We start from the raw sequence: 22,228 nt of genomic DNA, 5'->3' as shown, positions 1-22,228 counted from the left end.
CCGCGAGGAGGGGGAGGGGGGGTCGCCGCGAGGAGCCAATCGGAGGCCACGCGCGCGGGGTGTGCCGGGAGTGGTAGTCCGAGGCGCGCGAGGCACGCTGGGAGGTGTAGTGCAGCCAAGTGGAGGCGGGAAACCATGGCCACGCCCCCCCCACTGCCCCCCCCCGGCCTGCCTCTTCCCCAGAGCCCCCCAGTACCCCCCCGTCCCGCTCCCAGTGCCCCCCAGTACCCCCCGTCCCGCTCCCAGGGCCCCCAGCCCTGCCTCTCACTGGGGCTCACCCAGGGGAAACTGAGGCACAGCCCCGGGCTGCAGCACCTGGCCAGCACCCCCCCCACCCTAACGACCCCCCCAAGCCAAGCAGAGGGCCAGACCTCACCCTTGAGCAGATGGGCCGCTTTACCACTTTTATTTGAATGCAATTTCAAGCTTATTGTGTTTTTTATTCCGTTCCCTCTTAAAAGAGCCCCCTTTGCCGCCACACAGGGGGTAGGAGCCAACGGTACAGAGAGAACCTTTTTTTTTTTTTTTTTCCTCCTTTATTTAAACAAAACAGCACAGTGCATGAACTCCTGCCCCAGCTGCAGTGCTGGGCTGGCCCGTCCTCCGGGGGAAAACGAACCAAACCGAACCCCAAGGTTTCCCTGGGCCAGGCAACGTCCCTCAACGTGAGTGCTGCCTAGGGCCCCCGTGAAAAGGGTAAGTTTCCATCGTCATAGAAAAAAAAAAAATAGCAGTTAAAGGTGAGGGGTTTAGTACACCTGCCACGAGCCCACCTTCCTCCTATATTACAAGCTTTTTACAACGTACAAAATAGATCAGTAACTATGATTAATGTAAAGCCCACCCCGGTACTGCGAGTAAATACACAGAGAAACCAGCCTGGTACCAACAGTCTGACAGAAGTAGTGTAAATAAGGCAAAACGTCAGCTAGAGACGAGGGTCCCCGGCGCTGCCGCCAGGAGCACGAACCCGGCGCTGGAGCGGCTGGGCCAGGCCACCTGGCGCAGGCCCCTTCCCACTCCCCCAATGCTCTCCACTCTCACATTAAAGAGAAAACCAACAAAAAACAGCAACAAAAAACCCCGCATCTCTCTGCTTCTTCCACGGACGACGAGTAGCATCTTCCTGTTAAAATTCTCTGTTTGGTAATTCAGCGTTAAAAGCAGGGCTCTCCCGGCGGTCAGCGGTGCCCAGCCAAGCGCGGGATGCGCGCGGGGCTCCCGGCAGGGACGGCTCCCTCCTCCACCGCTGCCACTGGGTTAAAACACGCCGGCAGGGGTTGGCATCCCGCCGGTTGGCTGCGTCACGCGAGGGGGTGAAACACCGCTGGACTGCTCCCGTGCGAGGACAGGGCACGGCGAAGGGAGTCGCGCAGCCGCGGGGAAACGTCCCCTGCGCGGGAGCGCAGAGGCAGAGCAGCAGGGAAGGCTGCGGGTTCCCCGCCGAGCTGCCTCACGGCCCCCTGCTCCCAGTCCCTGCTTACGGCTGCGGATCAGTCCCTGCCCAGAGCAGCCTCTGGCCTCCCTGCGGCTCAGGCTGCGCAGCCCAGCACCATCAGGCTCTGACTGGATGGTCCTGATCGTCACGTGCTCCTTCACTGGCTCCTGTGCAAAAAAGCAATTTGCTGTGTTTGGGTAACAAAACATTCTGCTTGCTCCTCCTCGTTTCGCTGTTAGCTTAATGGATTAATACGCAGCATTTCTGCCCATGAGTGTCCCAGATGGAGCGCCCTCAGAGACGCCCCTTTTCCTGTACCCCTCTGCAAATGTGACCTACCCCAGCTCCTTTCCAAGCCCACACAACACCCTCAGCCTGCCTTAGCCCAGAGGAAAAAGGGGCACTGAGCCGGTTCTGGTCCCAACACCATCAACTGGTCTCGGCGCGGTTCGGCGTCTGCCCCAAGTTCTCATGCCTGGATGCCCAGACCACAGCTGGAAGCGCCGTCCCGACACAATCCAGGATCTGCGACGAGAGCGCGGAGGAAAGGGCCCATCCGGGCTTGCCAGCAAGGTCACCAAGTCCAGGGTGAGATGCATAGATGAAGGTGGGCTGGCAGAGACAGCTGAGCTGGAGTTATCTGCTCTTCCTTGCACAGCTGGGAAAACCAAAGACGCTGGGAGTTTCTCATGCAGGTTCCTAGAGGGCAGGGAGGTGGGGAGGATCCATCTGAGGAAGGGGAAGTAGGTCCGTATCTTTGCTCAGGAACAACCTCCCTGCACAGCTCACTTTCACCTGGGGATGGGAGGCAGAGGGGGGGCCCCACGGGTAGCTGCAAGACAAGAAGGCCCACTGAAATCAGAACCCGCGCGGAGACTGCCCGCACAGCTGCTGGGGCAGCAAGCCTGGCACTGCTAACACGTGTCGGCTTCTCCCCAGCCTCCTCGCTGGCTGCCAGGGCCAGTTCGGAGGATCGCTGCCTCGGGGGTTAACAGAGCGGCACCTGGCACGTTTGCTTACCCTCCTCCACACCCTCGCGTCAGCCCACGCTGCTGCCCCCCCTGCTCGTATTCCCCGCCGAGGCCCGAAGCCTGGGATTTGCGACTCGAGAACCAGCCGTTGCAGCATGCATGGAAAGCTCAGGGCTTTTCAAATCCACATTAAACATTTATCATTCTAAAAATAAACGAGCATCCCGTTCTCCCTTGAGTCTCTCCTCCTGGATCTGCAGGGCTGACTCGCAGCAGCAGAACAGCAAGGGCACTTTGTGCTGCGCTGGGAGAGGAACCGGCTCCCAGAAGTGTCAGATCCAAGCACTTCTGCCCAGGGCCTCTCGGTTTGACCTGTTCCAATGCTTGCACAGCAGCTCTTTACCCTTCCACTGCCTGCCTAATACCAGCATTTCAGCTGCAGGGCCAGCTTCTGGAGTCCTTTTATAACTGCTCCAGCACCAAAGGCCAGGAAAAAGCCCTAAAGCATTTCTGCACACAGGCTCAGCAGAGTGCAGGTAGGACAGGACATTCTCCCAGCCCAAATCCCTGGGGCCGCCCAGGGTGAAGCATGCTGCCTCGAGGGCTCAGTGCCCTGAGAAGCACGTGCAGGCCCCAGGGCCGCGCTGTTGCGCGGAGAAAGCCAAGGATCAGGAGAGCCCCTGAAGCCACGACCCAGGGCGGCTCAGCAGCAGCACCAGCACAGCCTCCCTGCACGCTCTACCCTGGCTGGCTTGACAGAGGGGATGGTGGGTGGCCACGGCTCCATCGCTGTCAGCTCCTGTCACCAGCAGCACCCTCGAGGGGAGTCAGGCCACGCAGGACAGCAGACTAGCTCTTCCCTTACCTCTGTTTGTTTTGCTGGGGTAGATCCTCTGGAAGTATTTATACTCTTCTGGGGCTGGAAAGTCTTCGACAGGGTGAAAGGAATATTTGGATTCAAAGTCATCTGCAGAGAAGGAGGAAAAGTGGGTCAGGGAGGGTGGCTCTGAACGAGCACAACTGAAGTCGACCTTGCCAGAAGGGCTCAGCCATGCACGCCAGCGCCTGGCCCCCAGGAGCTCCTGCGGTTCCTCCTGTTTCCAATTTTCTGCCCCGGGTGAGAACAGCAGTCACCGATGAGCATGTAGCGCCTGGACCTTTGTGCCTCTGGATCCAAGCCTAGCACCAAGCCAGGATAAAGCAGCCCAAGGAGCATCCTGTCCTGTCCCTCCCCTCTCAGCTCTACAACCCCCAGCTTCCTCTGCTGGACAAGAGGTCTCTGCCTCTCTCACGTTAGCAGCTGAGGAGGCAACAAGGGGCGGCATGTCCACACAAAGGATTTCTTCTCTCCCCTCACGTATGGCCTGAGGATAAACATGGGCACTCCCAGCTCAGTCCCTTCCCCCAGGGCTGGCACAGACCCCTGGGGAGCTGGTTCTGCTGCCAGGCGCAGGCTCACCCGAGGTTTGCCGACTGCCAGGGAGCAGCACTCTGCTTGCGTTTGTGCGGGGCCTACAACAACACTATCCACAGCCCAACAGCAGCGCAGCGGGGCCTCACTCACCCAGGAAAGCTCTGACGGTGGCGATGGAGTCCCGGTGGCCATTCCTTACTGGCGGGGGTGGCGGGGGCGGCCCCGCCGGCGTCCTCGTGGGCGGCGGCGGCGGCTTCCCTCGGCTCGGGGGCTCGGCGGACCCGTGCAGTCTGTAAGGGGGCGGGGGCGGTGGGGCGTCTCGCCCACCGTTACGCAGCATCGGCGGTGGGGGCGGCGGGGCTGCAAGGAAACCCGTGTCAGCACCGACGCAGCCCGCAGAGGGCAAGGGTGAGGACAGCGGCGGCCTGCCAAGACGAGGCATCCCTAGGGCAAACCCTCCCCTCGGCAGCGGGGCCAAGGACACCCTCCAAGGTAGCTTTCCAGGCCAGCTGCTGAGCTGGAGAGCGCCAGCAGCCAGCACTGCGGCCCAGGGATGTTTCTAGCTCACGTCCAGCAGAGATTTCCTGCGCGTTCCCGACATCTGCATTCCTCCCTCCCCATCAGCTCCGGCGGGGACCTGCCAGGCGCCTGCCCAGAGCGCGGCCAGCCCCGGAGGCCAGCTGGCCCCGCAGCCACCTCCCGGCTCACTGCAAACGGGGACCAGGTGAAGTGCTGCGAGGGCACAAGGCCGTGCGGGCCAGCCCACCCTGAGCGGGCTGCCCCGGCCCTCGTGCACCCCCAGCCCGCGGCCTCACCTCCCGGGGGAGGGGACCACGTCTGCCAGCACCCCCTCGGCCAGCCACGCGCTGTCTCGGAGGACAGGCACGAGCCCTGTGCCCTGCTGCCGGGCAGCCTGTGTCTAAACCCGCGTTGTTACCAGAAAGCATCCCCACTGCGCAGGGCGCCTAGGCAATCCCGCAGCGGAGCCCCACCGCGTGCCGCTGCCCTGTGCCCGGAGCAGGCCAGCTGGCGAGCCGCGGCACGGGCACACGCTGCGGCTCTGCTGTCAGCCCATCGCAGCCGCGCACAGCTCCATCCCCTGGCAAGGCAGGGCAGACTCGCGGCTTCAGACCCAGGTCACTCTCTGCACCGCAGAGGAGCCAAGCGCTGTTATAAGCACGCACACACGAGGGTTTGAGAGCGGGCGGCCCTGCATGGAGGCAAGACATCATCTGCCGCGGCAGGGAGGCAACACTGCGAACAAGGTGTAGGCTCCCAAAGCACTAACAGGACCCACAGCCCCTCTGACCCACCTTTCACTCCTGCCCAGCCTCCCACCAATGCACAGGGGCAGTTCATGCTCCTAATTAGGCTAATTACACAGACTAACACAGCAGATCCCCAGCTGTAACTCAATGGAGGGATTCCGGCAGGGCCGGAAGGACAGAGCAGCTTGGCAGGGGACCAGGCAGGAGCTGCGGTCTGGACGCAGAGCCCAGGAGCGCGCAGGAGACCGGGGGCACTGGGGCAAAGCCATCACCATGCCCAGCAGCGCGACACACTCCCACCCAGCTCCGTGCACGGGGAGAACAGCAAGTGGTCTCCACTGAGTCACCCAGGTAGCAACGGGACAGGGAGACAGCCAGCCTCTGGGAGCTCAGACATTTTCCCAAGCAGCATCGGCCACGGGAACGTGCCGCCTTCCTTTAGAGGGGGCCTGATGCAATGGCCTGGCTCCGTCAGGGTGCCTGACACCAAAATCCCAGCACCTGCATCAGAGGTGACAGAGCCTTTATCGCCAGCTGTCCTTCAAACCACCTAGCGCTGAAACCAGCCGTGATGCCCACAAAGAGGGCAGAACACTTTCTGGGTTCTGCAGGACGCTCTCCCTGCTGCGTAGCCAGGTGAAACGTTTCTCCCTGCTCTGCCGCAGCTTTCTGTCACTGCCTCGGTGACATAGGAAGAGAAACCGCAGCACAGGCCCGGCTCCGTTGTACTCTCTCCTCCCACCTCAGGGGGAGGCTCCAGCCCCCAGGAGGACACACCAACCTCAAGTGCAAGAACTGCCAAGCTACAACCCGTCGCCAACAACAGGCACAAAAGGAACTGGATAAATAGAGGACATGACCAGGGACATCTATTGAACATGACAGTCCAAGACACTGCCTCTGGCTCAGGCAACCACTGCACTGACTGCCGTGTGCAGGAGAAACCTCGCTGTGTCCCGGCTTTGACTCTTCCCCAGGCATCTCCTGCCAGCCATCAGACCACCCCCACGGGCAGGCGACCCCAGTCTGACCCACAACGGCTGCTCTCAGTCTCAGGCGCAAAGGAGTTGGGACTAAAAGAGCAAAAGGTTCTTACCTGCTCCTCTGCTGGGGGGGTCTCTGGCCGGCGGAGGGGGGCGACTACTCTGGAGAGATGGGGAGGCTGAAGCAGGCGGTGGCGGCGCGAGACCTCGCAACGGGCCCGGCGTCTTCCTATGCAACGAGTTGTGTCTCTGCGGCAGCTCTGGGGCAGACTCATTGATGGGGCTAGAAGGGCCGTTGGGGACACCCGGGGGCTGCCGATAGGGAGGCGGCGGCGGCGCGAGAGACTGGCTCTGAGCCCCCGATCCCGTTCGGATGCTGACGGGGGAAGGAGGGGGCTTGATGGGTGGCGGGGCGGGGGGTCCATCCCTGCTCACAGGCAGTCGCTGTCCCGGGGTTGGTGGCAGGGGCTTCTCCCGGTTGTAGGAAGACACCTTGGTGCCATGCGCAGGAGGGGGGGCGGGAGGTGCGGCGGCGCGGCGGCCCGGCGGGGGAGGCGGCGGGGCGGATGAGCTGTGTTTCATGCCGGTGCTGCCGGCGCTGTTGGGCCGGGAGAGGTCCGGCAGGGAGGGCCTCTGCATGCGCGGCAGCTCTGGGGGAGAGGCCCGACTGTTGTCAGAATCATCTTGAGGTCGGCTGTTGCTGGTGGGCACCGGGGGCCTGGGGGCAGCTGCTCTGGAGCCGGGGACTTGCAGGGTTTGCTTACTGGAGCTGTCTGCGGTGGAAGGAAAGCAGAGTGACTCGCCAGACCCAGCACAGGCTGAGAATCAGCGAGAGCAACAGACAATGCTTCATCCCAGAGCCTGCGCGCAGCACGTGGCAACCTGCCCACTCTACCGACAAGGGCCAGACCTCGGGGAACACTGTCTGGCACAGGCAGGGAGCTGGCACCGCTCTCAACCACACACAGCTCCTCTCTCACCACTGCTATTCGCTCTCTGGCTTGCTGGAAGGCAGGTTGCCACAAAAAATAGACAGAAGTGTTCAACAACACATATGACTCCCAGGCCCTCCAAAGAGATTATTCCTATGGGGACAGTACAGCACAGAGAACACAGCTTGCCCGTGGCAACATGTGGGAGGTTGATTTGGGGTCCCTCTCTTTAGCTAGCTGAAACCTCCAGGCAAACCCAGCAAGATCCTCGACCCTTCTCTGCTCAGGGATCTTCCCAGGGCAAAGCACGGTCACGTGGCCATTACCTGAGCTGTCCTTTGCTCCTACAGGTCTGAGCTTGGGGACACCACCTTGGAAGAGGCCTCCTTTTGGCTGGATCACAGCTGAGCCAGAACCATAGCTGCTGCCTCCACTACTCTTGGGCTCTGGAAAGAGAGAAGCAGAGAGGTTAGGTCCAGTGTTATCAGCCTCCTCCAAGTAGGAGGCGCTGGAAATGACATGAGTGAAGCCAGGAAGTCATCCTGAAGGCCACGGCAGCACCCAGCACAGGGCTCAGAGAAGCTGAGAGCATCCCAGGGACGTGCCAGGCAGGTACTCACTCTCCAGGATTGGTGCACTCCGGTCATTGATTTGTGTGACTTTCTTTAGCTTGGTCCCTTTACAAATGTCCTGCAGCAGGGCCCCACGCCCCCGCTGCTCCTCTCGGCTCAATTTTGGCGGCTCTGTGTTTGCCTGGAGACAAGAAACAGCTCAGCAGCAGCTTGCATATAAGCATGGATACCTCAATGCACAGAGCACAGCCCGACTCCATCTTCCCAGTCCCACACCCTGCTCCTCTGCTGAGCCAACAGGCAGCCCAACCGTCTGCCAGGAAACAGCATTCTCCAAGATGCCTCTACAAGATGGAGCAACCTGGCTGCCCCAGCCATCAAGTCCTACACTACCCTCCTGGAGGATGGGGCAGAAACCCTGTCCTATCTACAGCCAAGGCGCAGCTCAGAGCTACACGTCAAATCCCCTGCTCTCCCTCCAGAGCAGCCATGGAGCCAGAGGTACTAATGCAAAAGGAAAGCCTGGAGGCAACGTGGGGTCTGCGTGCTGCCCTGCCCCTTCCCTTGCACCAACCCTGCTGTAAGGGAAACTGAGGCACAGCTCATGAGCTGCCAGAGGCTCTCAGCAGGCTGACTCCAGGAGGTCCAGCCACACAGCACAGGGGACCCAAGCAAGAAGCACCGCGTGAACACAAGCCGCCCTACCACCAGCCCGGCCATGCGAAGGGGCCGGGAGCCGTGAGGCTGCGAGAAGGCTCTTACCTGACTCAGGGTGGGAGGCGGCGGGGGGCCAGGCGGGGGTGGAGGGGGCGGAGGGATCGGCATCCTGGCCTGGCTCCCAGCGGCTCCAGCTGCTCAGTGCTCGGGGTGAGCCTCGTCACTCATACCTGCAGAAAGGGAGGAAGGAAACGGTCAGGGACCGGAGGGGAAAGCCAGTGAGCCCAGCAACGGAGAAGAGCAGTCCCAGGACAGCGCACAAGGGCCCTTTAGCTCGAGCAGCGCTTCAGGGCAGCCGCGGTCCCTGCAGGACCGATGCGCGTCGGCCTGGGCTGCCCCCTCCAGGCTGGCTCAAAAGGGCAGCCAGGTCCTCTCAGCGCCCCGCGACGGGAGCCGCGACTCCCCGGGGCCGGGGCCACGCACCCCGACGCAGAGCCTGCGGCTGAGCCAGAGCTGCCAGGCAGCCGAGACCCAGGATGTTTTTCGCCCAATCCCCTTCCCTTGGGAGAGAAAATCCGGCTAAGATAATTCTGCGCCATCAATCCAGCTGCTTTACCTGCGGCAGGAGGCTGCTTACATGGCAATGTGACAGGGCCCCCAAAGCCAACGCTCATCAGCACAAATCAAGGGCTAACCCTGGTACACATCCCCGGTAGGCCCCTCTAGCTGTAAACGTCGTTAAATCTGCCACACAAATTACCAAGCAGAAAGCAGATGAAAAGGCATGTGGTGCTGCCCTATGGTTCGCACAAGGAGAGACTTTCCCATCCCCAAGCAGCCCTGGCAGATAAGCCAGATTTTCAAAACCACTTGGATCTTATTTTGATAAGCTCCCAATTTTCCAAAGGCTGATTGTGCTCCACATCTAACTTAATTTTAACAGCTGCAACTCCACAGCTCCCTTTGACAGCATCCGTGTGAGCAGGCAGCAAAACAAACCTTCCTAACATCGATCTAATTACATCCCAATCCATCTGATTATAAGCCTGAAACAAAGCTGTCCCACGCCACGACTTACCCAGAGCAGCTCCAAACCAGCGCAGCCCTTTGCCCTTTGGACTCCGCACAACCCAGCAGAAGCTCGGATCAGTACCAGACTGAACGCTTAAATGGAGGAAGTGGGGACAGGAAGAAGAGCCTGAATCACCAGGTGATCACAAGACAGCCCCTGGCAGGCTCGTGTCTCTGACAACAGCCTTACAGGTAGGGCCATCCCGGCAGCACCGGCTAAGGGAATAGGAATGTTGTGACTGGAGGCCTCGCTTGCCACCGTGGGAGTTTCGGGTGCTTGAGGCTGATGGAGAGGCAGGGGTAAAAGCCCTGCTCCAGAGCCCTTCTCCTTAGGGAACCTAGTTCCTTAATTGTTAAAGCCAACCACGATACCAATGCCTGGTAAGAACTAGTTTCATATTTAAAGCCTCTAGATTTCTGATCCTTGATCTCCGGGATATGCAACCACAGAGGCCATAACAGTGAAAGTTTCTTTATAACCCAGGCAATGAAAGCTAGGTGCCCATGATATTTGAAAGGGTTTGTATCGGGTATTAACATTCAGGTCCCTTCTGAGACTCACCTTCTACTAGACAAACTACTCCCACGACTCAAAGGACCCTCATCTGCCTCACCAGAGAAGCTACCTCACTCCAAACCTCTCAGAAATACTCCTTCTCCTCCAACACGTGCTGCGTTATTTTGCTCCGGATCAAGCTCAAGGCCTCACGCAGAAGAGGAACTAATGTCAAGCTGCTTCCGCCTCAGCCCCTTACACCACCAACCCCTCCCACAAAGCCAGTATGCTCCACAAACTGGAGTAAAGCACGGCAAACCCACGCAGTCTGTACCTTTCCCACCAAAGCAGATCAGAGACAGTTCATAATGTACCAGGCTGGGATTTGCAGGCACTGCCCGAGACGTGTTCAAACAGGAGCTCTTTTCCCCGGTGCTCCTTCCCATCCCGCAGTGAGATCACGTCCCCAGGCTTGGGACCACGCAAGCTGCTGCCAGACTGGAGCGTCACATCCCGAGGACAGTGGGACGACCTCCTGGCACAGCCCGTGGGAAGGGACAGGGCAGGAGAGCCCAGGTCTTGTCTGAACACCAGCAGCTCAGGGTAATTAGCGGAGTTACAGCTGAAAAACGTGCCAGGTAATGAGACTCCCAAACGGGTCTCGTGTGTCACAGGCCTCGTCCAGCGCAGGAGCGGTGCCAGGACTGCAGGCCATCACCTCCGCTCCTGAGCCACGAGAACAAAAACGCCCCATCAGCTCCCAGCTACGTTTACGCTCCGGCTCGTTACTCACGCGGAGACGTTTCCCACCCCGCTCTGCACTTTGCTGCGAGCCACAGACCGCCCTGGGCGCCCAGCAGCATTTGGATACTCCTGCGACAGGCCCAACAGCGACCCATCACCTCACGGCACGCAGACGGGGACTTGTCGACAGTCAGAAAACGAGTCAATACCACATCTGAAACAGGAGCACGCCACTCGCTTCCACCCATTTGGCCCCGCTGGCCCACCACGTAAGCACTGCATCAGGCTGAGCGGCGAGGGAAAATCCCACAGAAACATAACTCGGTGTACCTACTGACTGGGGAAGAGAGGGGTATTTCTACAGAGAAAGCCATGAGTCATTATTTCCCTGTATCTAACATGCCCTCAAAACTACTGCTGCACTGAAACCCACATTCAAATAAAGGATCTGACCTAGAAGAGAGAGGGGAGGGGGGAAAAAAGAGTTTAAGCTAAAGCAGCTTGAGGATAACGCAGAGCTGAATTCCCGACAAACGGGTCACTTCGTTTCAGCACGCGGCCCCATTCAGGCTGTGGATTAACAGCAAAGGTCACATTGAAAAACAAAAATCAAGAGGCATCGAATTCGGCCAAAGCAAACCAGCGCATGGCGGATGCCGATTATTTCATACCATGAGAAAAGCTAAAACCTCTGGGTGGGAACACTGGAGTAATCTGTGTCTGTTTCTAAAATAATGCTTGTGAAGACAGACACAGCTGATAAAGATTAGGGAGACACAGGCTAAATCCTCCAAGAAAAAAAAAATTGGGGGTTCTCCCAGCAACGCGCACCAATCCTTAGTTTAGCGTGTGCCTTACGGAAACCGTGCCCTGTGAAACGCCGCCGCTCAGACAGCCGACTTCTCTCGGCATTTCTTTCCCTTTGTTCTTCGTTACCAAGGATTCTTTCCCGAAGCCAGACCTTAATGTTTGAGAGCTCCATATGCCACAGCAGCAGCTTACTGCAGTTGCAGGGAAAGTGATTTAGAAGACCTGAATCGGGACAGCGTGAAAGACACCCTCTAGATCAAAGCGCAGAAGGAAGCTCATCTTCAGCAAAGCCAGAAGGGGCAGATTTGTGCTGTAGCTTTCCTTTTAAAATCAAAAACAAAAACCCAGAAAGCTGTGAGGAAACCAGGAGGACGACAATATAAGAAAGAAAACCAAAGCTATTACTCTGGAGGAGAGTTTACTGAAGTCGAGGTGGCCCTGGAGAAAGGTGCTTTCAGAGCTGCTGCTCAGAGCCAGCCTCTGTCCCACCGCTGGGGAAAGCGGACACATCACTTCAGCGCCTCTCGCCCTACAGCAGCCCTGACTTGCGGCAGTCCCGCAGCACTTGAAATCGAGCTTCCCCTGCCAACCCCAGGTTCAAAATGCTATTAAAAAACAAGAACTTTATACTCAGCAGTCCACCTCTCTTGTAAAACAGCTGAATTAGCTTAACAGCTGCTGTCCTCCAGCCAGAAGCGTAACACAGCCAGCTCAGATGAGCTGCAAAGACCAAAATAGTCCCCCCACACCCGTGCTTTTCCTCCCATCCACCAGCACTCGCCCCATCCCTGATTTTACAATACTGCATCCATTCATACCTCCCAAGCTCTCAGGGGTGACACTGCAGCACAGAGCTGGGACATCCAGCGGATCCCTAGACTTCAGGACCCAGATAAGCTTCGCCTCGAAAGGCCTGTGCCCCGACAAACCTGCGACAGGAGCACACGCCCTGTTTTTTAGGCATTTTTCAAGTCCATATGTGCCGTAAAGGGAAATGAAACGCTTTCTGCAGAAAGCGGCCCTGGTTTCTGCTCGTCCCTCAAGGCGGGGAGGTTTTTCTTTTCTTTTTTTTTTTTTTGGCTGGACATGCAGCAGTGACCTTCAGACGCCATGAGCGTGTTTCCTTGCTTTTCAGGGGGATTTGGGCACTGTGGCAGATTTGTATTTCACAGCTACACTGCTTCCACGGCGAGTCTGCATTTGCAAACCCAAGATGAAGCATTTCATCCTCAGGGAGGCAGCAGCTTTGAACTGCAGATCAAGCGGAATTGCCAGCCCTCTGATGTCGGCTGCAGAATGCGGCTGCACCGGTTCGGGGACGACTTCCAAGGCTGGACCTTCCAAAACGCCCTCCCTCCCACCCCCACATTAGAGGGCTCCTCTTTCTTCTACCTTTTCCCATCCAAACCCTCAAGTCTTGGTTATCCTGAGCGCAGCCTTCCAAATTCAGATCCTGTCCTCTGAAGCCTGACATTTCTGCCTGGTTCTGAGGAGCAAGGGCTTAGGCAACACTGAAGATGCAACATAAATAATTTATCCTGAAAGACAGCCATTGCAGAATTTAAGGTCATTCAGGCTTTTAAAATCGTATCAGAATGCTTTAAGAGAGCGAGCTGCCATCTCGATTTGGAGCGTCTCTAAGAGCTGGTGCATCTCTGCGTGCAGACAGACAGACACGCTCCAGCCCTGCGGGACTCAGACGTTCACTGTGAATTATTAACAACCCACGGTCACTGACAATGCGTTTTTAACAAAACCCTGAACACAAAGTTTCTAATGCCTCCGGGCCAAATTCCACAGCCCTCAGTGGCGCTGAGGCTTCCCCATCCCCTACCTTGCTCTATTAGGGGACCCCAGAGTCAGGCTATACACTAACAGCTTTCCATCAAGCTCAGCTCGGTTCATTTGGCAGAGGAAATATTTAATCAGCAGCAAGGAATCGTGTCCTGACATTAGGCTACAGCAAAGGGAAGAGCAGGAAGAGCCCTTCCCACGAGGGCCCGCAGACTTCCCTGCCTCTCCCCATCCCATGTGCCAGGCGAGAAGGGAGAGGAAGAAGGGGAGGCAGAGGTGGCACACGAAGGGACCCGACAGGAACTTCTCTGAACCACCGCTCTCGCTGGCAGAGATCTCCGATTGTTCCAACGGGAGGAAGCGGAGGGAGACACAGGGACTTCCCGGCTGCTTCGGCTGTGACCCACAGCAGAGAACATAATGGGCCGCACAGCCCACGCCTCTAAGAGAACAATACCCTGCTAAATGGAAAGAGGACTCCCAAGCCTGGTGTTATTGGCCTAGAGTTCAGATAAAAACGGCTTTTCAGCAATTAGCAATGACCCACCTTCCCCTCCACCAAGGGCTCTAGCAACTGTTTGAACATCTAGAGTAAGTGCAGCCTGCACACTGGAGCGGATCACCGCCTAGTCTGTCCAAGTAGAGCTGGCAAGAACCGGGGACGCTCCAAAGGGTACCGGGGAAGACTGAGCAAGGAAAACTCCTGCGGCTTCAGGCTGCTCCAGGCAGGGTGGGGAACAGAGAAGACTCCAGCCACCTCCGAGAGCCTTTTAAAGCCTCTGAGGGCCGAGGGGGCCCACTTACACACACGCCAGGCGAGTTCAGAGGCAGGCGCTGACAAGCCACATTCAACGTGCTCTGCACGGCAAGCACAGACCCAGCAAAGCATCGGCCTTCAGTCCTCCTCTCCGCAAGGCTGCAGTCAAAGCACCACCAGCAGAGAGTAACCAGCACTGAATGAACTCACAGCTCTTCCGGCTGTCATTCAAAACTGACAGTGCACAAAGTTATCTGTAAAACAGGACCAGACGCTCCGCGGCGCGGAGCTTAGGACAACTTGCAGCACTACACAGGAACAGTCAACAAGTATCCAGCTCCAGTCTGCCCCCCTGAGTTTACGCTGTCAGCTGCTTCAGCATCTGCTGAATGGAGGTCTGAGTCATGAGGAAAGGGCATCAAAACACCCAGGTAGAGCCCTCTGCCAGGAAAAGCACATAAATTCGACCAGGCCCAGCTGAAGGCCACACTTTCAAAACAAGCCCATGTGCCAAGGTTTTATTCCAGACTCACCCCAACATCCGAGCACTTGGCCACAACCTGACCCACCCTCTCGGTGGAAGTGCTGCCGCTGGCCAGAACTGAAGGTACAACGTTTCTGGGTCTTCCACCTCTGCCCTTATGGAGCGACGGTCCTTCCCCAGCACGCAGGCCCTAACAGGACAGCGTCTCCGCAAGAGGTCACTGCATCATGAGACTAAACAGGTTGTGCAGGTGTTTTAGGAGAAAAGCTGCTGTTCTGCCGAGTCCCCCTAACTCCCACTCCTGAACAAGTCCAGCAGGTGCAGTTACAACCACAAAAGAAGAAAAAGCTAGCGGAGAACCATGAGCTAAACGAATACAGCGCTTTGAGGTCTGCCGTTCTTGGGAACCTGGAGGGAGAATATTGTGTGCCTTTAAAGAACTGCAGGACCAGCTCCAGCTTAAACTCTTCCCCCTCCTGCCTCCACCCCGATTCCGGTTCCCTCTGTACCGGCCTTTGCCTGGGTTTAAAGACTCAGCTTAAACATGCTTGAAACCCTGCGGTGCCTCAGCAGCGCTCCTGGCCCTGCTGGCCACCCTCCTCCACTGTTTACAGTCCTTCAGCCACTTCACCTCAATAACCCGGTGCCCAAGGGGGCTGGATTCGCCCGAGCTCTCCAAGCACGCTCTCCCCCGGCTGCCTCATCTGCTCCGTCCAGAAGAGCTTCCAGGCCTGGGGCACTGCTCCAGGCAGGGCACGCTGGGTGTCGCTGCACCCCGCAGAGTCGCCCGTCCCCTCCCGCTGTGGAGTTATTTGGGGAACTGCTGGTGCAGAGCTCCACTCTCCTCCTCCTACCTCTCTTCTGCTTCACTCTTTCGCAAAAAATATGAATTTTCACCATTACAACCAGTTTTTTCCCCTGACCAATGGCATCGTGTTTGCTGTCCTCCTCTGGCTCCTTGATGGTTGAGGGACACCTCCAGCTCTGTTCACGACTGTCCTTTTTCTGCCCCTTTCCTGCAGGCCAGAGGCACTGGGGCCTGGCTGCTCTCTAGCCTCTGTCTTCTGTGCCGACTCTTTTGCAAGAGCTACTCTGAGCCGGGCTGTGGGAAACAGCGCTGGAAGAGATGCACAGAGCCAGGCCGGAGTGCGAGGTCTCTTGCTGTTCCACAAGATCCAGCCAAGTATTGTCAGGGTTTTCCTAGGCAAAGGCCAAGCAGAGATGCACCAATTTGCAATCCAGAATAGACAGGGCGAATAACAGAGCCAGAGCGCAAGTCACTCCGTGCTGTTAGGAGGTGCCTGCTGGAACGGTACAATCCCTACTGCAGAAGAGTTACCCTGAACCACCCCAAAGCCACAATGACCTCACAGAAAGGAAGCAGTCACTTGGAAAACCATCACTGATTGCTTTTAAAAATTTAATTGGCTAAAAAAAATGCATCTTTCCCCTAACCCAGGCTTGCAGTGAGAGTAATTAGGAGAAAACTTTACAAGCTGCCATAGAATATCCAGCGCTTAAGTGTTATTTTGGGACACGTGCACTTAATATTTGTGCAGGGCCCTAAAGCTATAGAAACTGCATAAACGGTCCTGATTTATGCTGCAAGATCAATACGATGGTTGACAGCCTGGATGCAGAGCCCTACTGCTTGTCTCACCAGTGCAACATCCATATTTACAAAAACATCCCGTCCTCCCCAGGATCACAGCAGCTCTCTGGGAGGCTCCAGGTCGCAGCAGCTGCCACCTCGGAAGAGCCAAAAGTTCACATGGACGCCGTGGACTCCGCAACGCAAAGTCCTTGCTCGGGCATGAGGTCAAAGGTGCTGAGGGCCCAGCCCTACGGGCCTTCACCGTGACTACCGCAGTTACAGTAGGTGTAAGAGTGTGAAGGAAGCGCCTATGTCAATGCCAAGGGTGAAATCGAGCCAAGCCCTGTCAGAGCGAATTCTCTGCACAGGCAGCTCCACACTCTGCTGCTTTTTAGGTTGCTAGGCGCCAAAAGCACACTGCAAATTTACAGCCAGTGCAGAGGAACAGGGGAGTTTGCTTAGAGACGTGATCTAGTAATGGAGCGTGACAGATGGGGAGAATCAAAGACAGGGGTCAAACAGTCCTTGCAGACGCAATCCCAACGCTCCAGCAGCCTGCGCACCAGCTACCCTGAGCGCTCAAAGCAGCAAGGTAACACGCGCACCACTGCTGGCTGCTTTTCTAAAGGCAGGGGGCTGGATTAGGCTCGGACAACGTCGCGAGCACCGCCAGGCAAATGACCCAGATTCCAGCCTGTGCAAGGGAAGATTTAAGCCCCACGCCTCCAGGCTGAAACGCAGCTGGCCCCACAGGGAGAGCGCGGCATCCCAGCTCGCCACCGCTGTCACCACGGCACAGAGAGGACCCCAGCACAGATCTGGAGAGATTCCTGCTCTGCTCGAGGCAGAGGATGAATGCTTTGAGGAAGCAGGTTCTGCATTCAGAGCACCTCAGAGAGGATTTTCAGTCGGTGGGAAGGACTCTGCATGCTCCCTGCCCAATCTCGCTGCCATTGCAGAGCACAGCCCAGGGCAGAGGCAGCCGCGGCCAGCTCAAACCCTGTCCACGTATCCTGGCTACAGGCACAGAAAGGTGCCCAGCTGCTTTGGCAAAGGTAGAGACAGGCCCCAGCCTAATCAAAGGCAGCGCACATCACTGCAGGAGCACCGCGCCAGCAGGTCAGATTTGACAAGGACACTTGAGGGAGCCAGCGCTGAATCAGAGCACGCAGCCGTCCCAGAGCGTCAGGCCCGGCGCAACGCCCACGCTTCCCCACATCCCAGACTACGAGCGGGGCATGCTCCAAGCGAGCCCTGATGTGCATTTGCAACTCACCTTATTTGCTCCCATCCTAAATGGAAAAGCAGAGCTCCCTGCAAACCTCCCCGCGAGCATCCTTCCCGAGGTGTCTCCACCCTGGGGCTGCCGGGGGAGAGTCTGCACCCGGGGCGCAGAGCTGCGGCATCTCTGGCTGGTACAGCCAGTCCTGCCTGCAGAACCGCGGGTATTTCTAAGGTCACTGATGCTACAGCATTGGGAAACCAGAGCATGGAAGGGAAAGAAGCCTGGCCAAAAGGAAGCAGAAAGACTCAGAGAGAAGCACCTGAGCATGCAGAGCTCTGCGGTCTCTGTGCTGCAAGCGACCCTGCAGCAGGTTTCAGCTCTCAGCACTGCAGTCCCCCAGAGATCAGTGATGAGGAAACCAGCTCAGCTCTGGAAAGGACCTTTTAATTTGTGAACCAACCTAGTAACATCAGAGCAAGAGCAGTACCGCTCTGAGAGCGGCATTCATTCCAGAACTGCCCTCACAAAGCCAGCAGAAGAAACTCAACACGCTTCAGTCCCTCGTTATGAGGGCACTTTCCCCCAGCTCCCTCCTCCCACCTTTGCTTCCCAGCAGAAAGCTACTTCTTTGGCAGAGCAAATCTGCCTTCTTTCCAAGCAGCCAGATGTAAGTAAGTAGGTCAGACAAGGACCAGAACGCCTCGACAACAGCACTTTAAAGCAAAGCAAAGCGGGAAGCGAGCCCTGACCTGGAATATGCCCCGTCACCTTGGCGTTCGTAGAGAGGGGGACTGGCATGCGTCACTTCAGAGGTAACGCGTTTAAGACCCGACTCAGTAAGAGCAGAAAATCCAATAACAGAGTTGCACTCTTGAGCAGCGACTTTCATTTCAGGGTCTAATACCCTGCAGCCACAGCAGCCTGAAAGCTTCACAAACTCGCACGTCTGCGTCACCAGCTGGCCTGCAACAGCATGGAACCACAGACCTACTTTTAGTTGCAGAAACTAATTCAAATGGACCCAGTTCAATGGAAAGGAACACAGAGGGGCTGGGCAGCGTTCCAGACGGTAAAGGTGGCAATTTTGTGCCAATAAGACATACTCCCCTCTATGCCACGCTCACGTCTCTGCACTGGGCACTGACATACGCTCTAGATGGCACCCCGGCTTGGCACGCCGCATCGTCGGGTCCAACAGTCCTCGTTTGTTCACAGAGGGACCAAGCCAAGTCCTTCCTCACCCCACACACCGCCCTGCTCTGCACAAAGAGGGGTTTGTGCTCTCAGCTCCTGAGCAGCAATGGGAAAATAGGCTCTGTATTTGCGTTCCAGCAGCACAGCAACTCAATACGCAGCAGCGAGCAGGAGGACCCGCAGAGCCGCTGCCTGGCAGCCCCCACCCACCAGAGGTTACGCTGGCACTTTTCACTACACCGCACGTGAAGTGTGAAGAGAGGCCGCTTCCCCCAGAGGCTCTGCAGAACCAATGGTGCCGCAGCACCTACGAGACTTGACATACTCAATAAGTGGAGACATGCAGAAATGAACCCAGGCATCCGAGCTGTGAAAAGCAGCACATGTGACACTCTGCCACGGCAGCAGACGTGCTCGCCAGGTAGGTTTGCCTGGGAGAACACATCCAAACCGCAGAGCCAGGCAGATTCACACCTCATCTGCAAACTGAGCTGACTCCTTTGGCAGCAAAGACAGGAGTCAAGTTAGATTATATCCTCTCTGGCAGCCATCAGCAGAGCAGCGACACTCCACAACAGAGATCGGGCCAGGCCAGAGCAGCCCAGGCAGACACCAATCTGAAGCCAAGTCTGCCAAAGGTAAAACGAGGTGGATTTGGGATCACGGCATCTCTCCAAGAGCTCCTGCCCAGCCCAGAGCACAAGAAACAGTCTCCACTGTGGTTCATTGAAATGACTTTCATGCAAAACCTCTGCCTCCACCTGGCCCAAGGACGCTACCACACCGGCTCCTTTCTGCTGTCGCTGACTTCCTGCTGTCTCCTTCCCACCAGCTGGGAAGGCCCCCGGCCTTTGCTTTGCCTTGACAGCAGGATGTGGAAATTCAGCAATTACATTTGCAGAGTGGTCACAAGACATGAAGTGTCTCACATCTGTCTATCAGCTGATGATCAGGAGGCACCTCACATCTGCTCCCTTAGCATCCCACCCGCCTGCCCCTCGTAACTGCTGGCTAAGTCCCAAGCAGCTGTGGAGGAGGCACGGTCTGATCACCTACCCTGCTCAGCCACAGACGGGCAGTTCAGAGCAGGGCCGTGGTTAACAGCCACTACGATTCAAGGAGGGTAGCCCCCCACACACGCACCAACAAGCAGGCTCTGAGCAGCGCTTGAAAAACAACATGATTTATAGCAAGCTGTACAGCACCGGGCTGGTGGAAACCCAAATTCCAGCCTCTGGCTTGCAATGCCCTCCCCCCCCGCCACCCTCATACCCACTCTGCTACCTCCTCTCCACCCGCTAGCGCGGGCCTGGGCCCCCGCTCACTGCGGCCCAGATCTGCCTCACAGCTCCACGCAGAGCGGTTTTTGTGACAGGGTAAACAGCAAAACAAGCAACATCTCAACTGGAGCAGAGCGCCAACAAGGGAAAACTTGGTGTCAAGACACAACAGCTCACGCACGTAGCCTGCCTACAGGATTTGTCCCTGCGCAGCACACGTACCCTGCAGCCTGAACCCGTTTGTGGTCCTCTCTGCGTCGCAGCTGAGAACATCAAGGCACATTGAGGACCTTGTGCATAAAGAGCTTGAATGACGAGAGCCGGTCACAGACTCTGTCTGGGAGAGCCACGTCAGGAGCAGCAGCGCATTCAAGGGCGGGAACAAGCCATATCAATTCTGCTGAGTCCTCGCAGGTGGAAAGGCTGCGGCTGCTTGTGCCACAGCGACGCTGCTCTCCTTCTGTCCCAAAGGACATACAGAAAACAATTAGCTACTAATTTTGTTTGCTTAGAACCAAGACTCTGGAGAGGTCCAAGACTTAAGCCCACAGCAGAAAATCAGTCCTGAAGGCTGGGGCGCTGCCTGGGCAGAATCTGGCACGCGCAGACACTTCCATAACGCTACGTGGGTGGGGAAGGGCCCGGCAGGCTGGGAACACGCAGCTGTGGCAGTGTTTACCCAGAGCAGAAGGCAGAGCCCAGCCTCCACGGGCACTTGGAGCACTTTGCTGCCCAGCCTCGTGCCACCCCACCCTCAAGTTTTCGTAGATGGAGGCTGCTCAGACTCCGGTTTGCCAGCAGAGGAGCAACCTGACCGTACCTTAACGCCATCCCAGGGCAGCTGCAACACCCCAGGATGGCATGACGGATCACCCAAAACCTCCCACAGACCTCCAGACAGGTACGGAGTCCTCACTCCTCCAAGGAGAACTGGGACACAGCTGAGGTACCACTTCAAGGGGGGGTGAAGGGAAGAACAGGACAAACACCTTCCCATGACGCCAGGGAGAAACAGGAGCAGGGAACTTCTCCCCAGGGTCCGCAGAGCCATATGCAGCAGCAGAGCCCACCCATACCTCCAACACTTCCACCAACATCCCTCCTGGTTCAGACGTTCCCAATTATACTGATGTTTGCCCAGAAAAACTGCCCTACAACCTCAGGGTGCCCCAATGCAACCGCCCTTAGAGACCCCAAAGCACCCACTGCCACCCCAAATGACTCCGGTGTACCCTATTTCCACTGTGCCCCCCCACAGCAGCCCCCATACAGTCCCCAGTGTGCCCACAGCCACCCCATCCCACTACACTCCATAAGACCCCAGTGTACCCCACACACCCACCTCATCCCACTGCACCCCAATGCCACTGACCTTACGTACCCCACTGCACTCCCTGGGGGCTCCAGGGCACCCACAGGTACTCCCACCCCACAAGACCCCAAAGCACTCAACCCCGCCACACCCCACTGCGCCCTGCACACACCCTGTGCAATATGACCCCCGCCCCACATCCCCACCCTATCCCTCTGCACCCCACACAGGCCCTGCACCCTGTCCTCATCTCTCTGCACCCCACACAGGCCCCCCAACCTCAACACCCCACAAAGACCCCACATAGGCCCCTCACCTTCATCCTACCCCTCTGCACCCCACACAGGCCCCATACCCTGTCTCCACCCCTCTGCACTCCACACAGGCCCCACACCCTGTCCCCCACCCCTCTGCACCCCATACAACCCCCCCCGCCGTCACCCCATCCTTCTGCACCCCACATAGACTCCACGTAGGCCCCTCTGCACCCCACAAAGGCCCCTCACCTCCACCCCATCCCTCTGCACCCCACATAGGCCCCTCTGCACCCAGATAAACCCCTCCACCCTCACCCCATCCCTTTGCACCCCGCATAGACCTCACACAGACCCCTCTGCACCCCACACAGGCCCCTCACCTCCACCCCATCCCTCTGCACCCCACATGGGCCCCTCTGCACCCCGCACACCCTGTCCTGACCCCTCTCTCTGCACCCCACGGAGGCCCCACACCCTGTCCCCATCCCTCTGCACCCCACACAGGCCTCACATCCCCACCCATCCCTCTGCACCCCACACAACAGCCCCACAAGACACAGCCCCGCTCGCCAATTCCCCCGCTCCCGGCCCCCGGAGCCCCCCGCTCTCACCCGCCGCCCGCGGCCTCCTCCCGCCGCACCCGGAAACGCGGCCCAAGTTGCCGTCCGGTCTCCAACACCGGCCAAACAAAATGGCGGTCGCCTCCCGGTATGCGCATGCGCGGCCCGGGCCGGATGTGAGGGACGCGGAAGAGCGGCCGGGCCGCGGCGCCATGCTGGGAAGGTCAGGCAGGGGAGGCAGCCATGTTGGGAAGGGCGCTGGTCGTGGGCGGCGGCGGCCATGTGAGGAAGGTCACGCCGCGGCGAGCCCCGGGCGCCCCGCGAGCAGGAGAAGGTGCGCGGCGGCCTCGGCAGAGCGCCGGGAGACGGGCCGAGCCGCGGGCCGGGACGGCAGGCAGCATCTGCCCAGACGGAG

At 58.0% G+C, this 22,228-nt stretch overlaps 1 protein-coding gene across 5 annotated transcripts; it reads right to left on the bottom strand.

The window, feature by feature from the left end:
• Nucleotides 1-396: 396 nt before the first annotated feature.
• On the bottom strand, nucleotides 397-21,996 carry WIPF2 (WAS/WASL interacting protein family member 2). 5 transcript variants are annotated; one of them, XM_068919037.1, is made up of 9 exons: nucleotides 21,865-21,995; nucleotides 19,907-20,144; nucleotides 8,341-8,465; nucleotides 7,627-7,759; nucleotides 7,333-7,452; nucleotides 6,188-6,847; nucleotides 3,974-4,183; nucleotides 3,275-3,376; nucleotides 397-2,270 (listed from the first exon to the last, which is right to left on the bottom strand). In XM_068919037.1, the coding sequence occupies exons 3-9, from the start codon at nucleotides 8,401-8,403 to the stop codon at nucleotides 2,230-2,232; spliced, it is 1,329 nt and encodes a 442-aa protein (XP_068775138.1). In that variant the 5' UTR covers nucleotides 8,404-8,465; nucleotides 19,907-20,144; nucleotides 21,865-21,995; the 3' UTR covers nucleotides 397-2,229. The 5 variants fall into 5 exon arrangements, with proteins under 5 accessions (XP_068775138.1, XP_068775139.1, XP_068775142.1 ...); XM_068919038.1 differs by lacking the exon at nucleotides 21,865-21,995 and adding an exon at nucleotides 20,576-20,973; XM_068919041.1 differs by lacking the exons at nucleotides 19,907-20,144; nucleotides 21,865-21,995 and adding exons at nucleotides 9,314-9,399; nucleotides 9,869-19,655.
• Between the last annotated feature and the right edge of the window lie 232 nt (nucleotides 21,997-22,228).

This window comes from Struthio camelus, chromosome 25 (assembly GCF_040807025.1).
Source record: "Struthio camelus isolate bStrCam1 chromosome 25, bStrCam1.hap1, whole genome shotgun sequence".
Taxonomy (NCBI): domain Eukaryota; kingdom Metazoa; phylum Chordata; class Aves; order Struthioniformes; family Struthionidae; genus Struthio; species Struthio camelus.
Note: the sequence above shows the minus strand (reverse complement) of the source record. Positions and strands in the feature narration are given on the sequence as shown.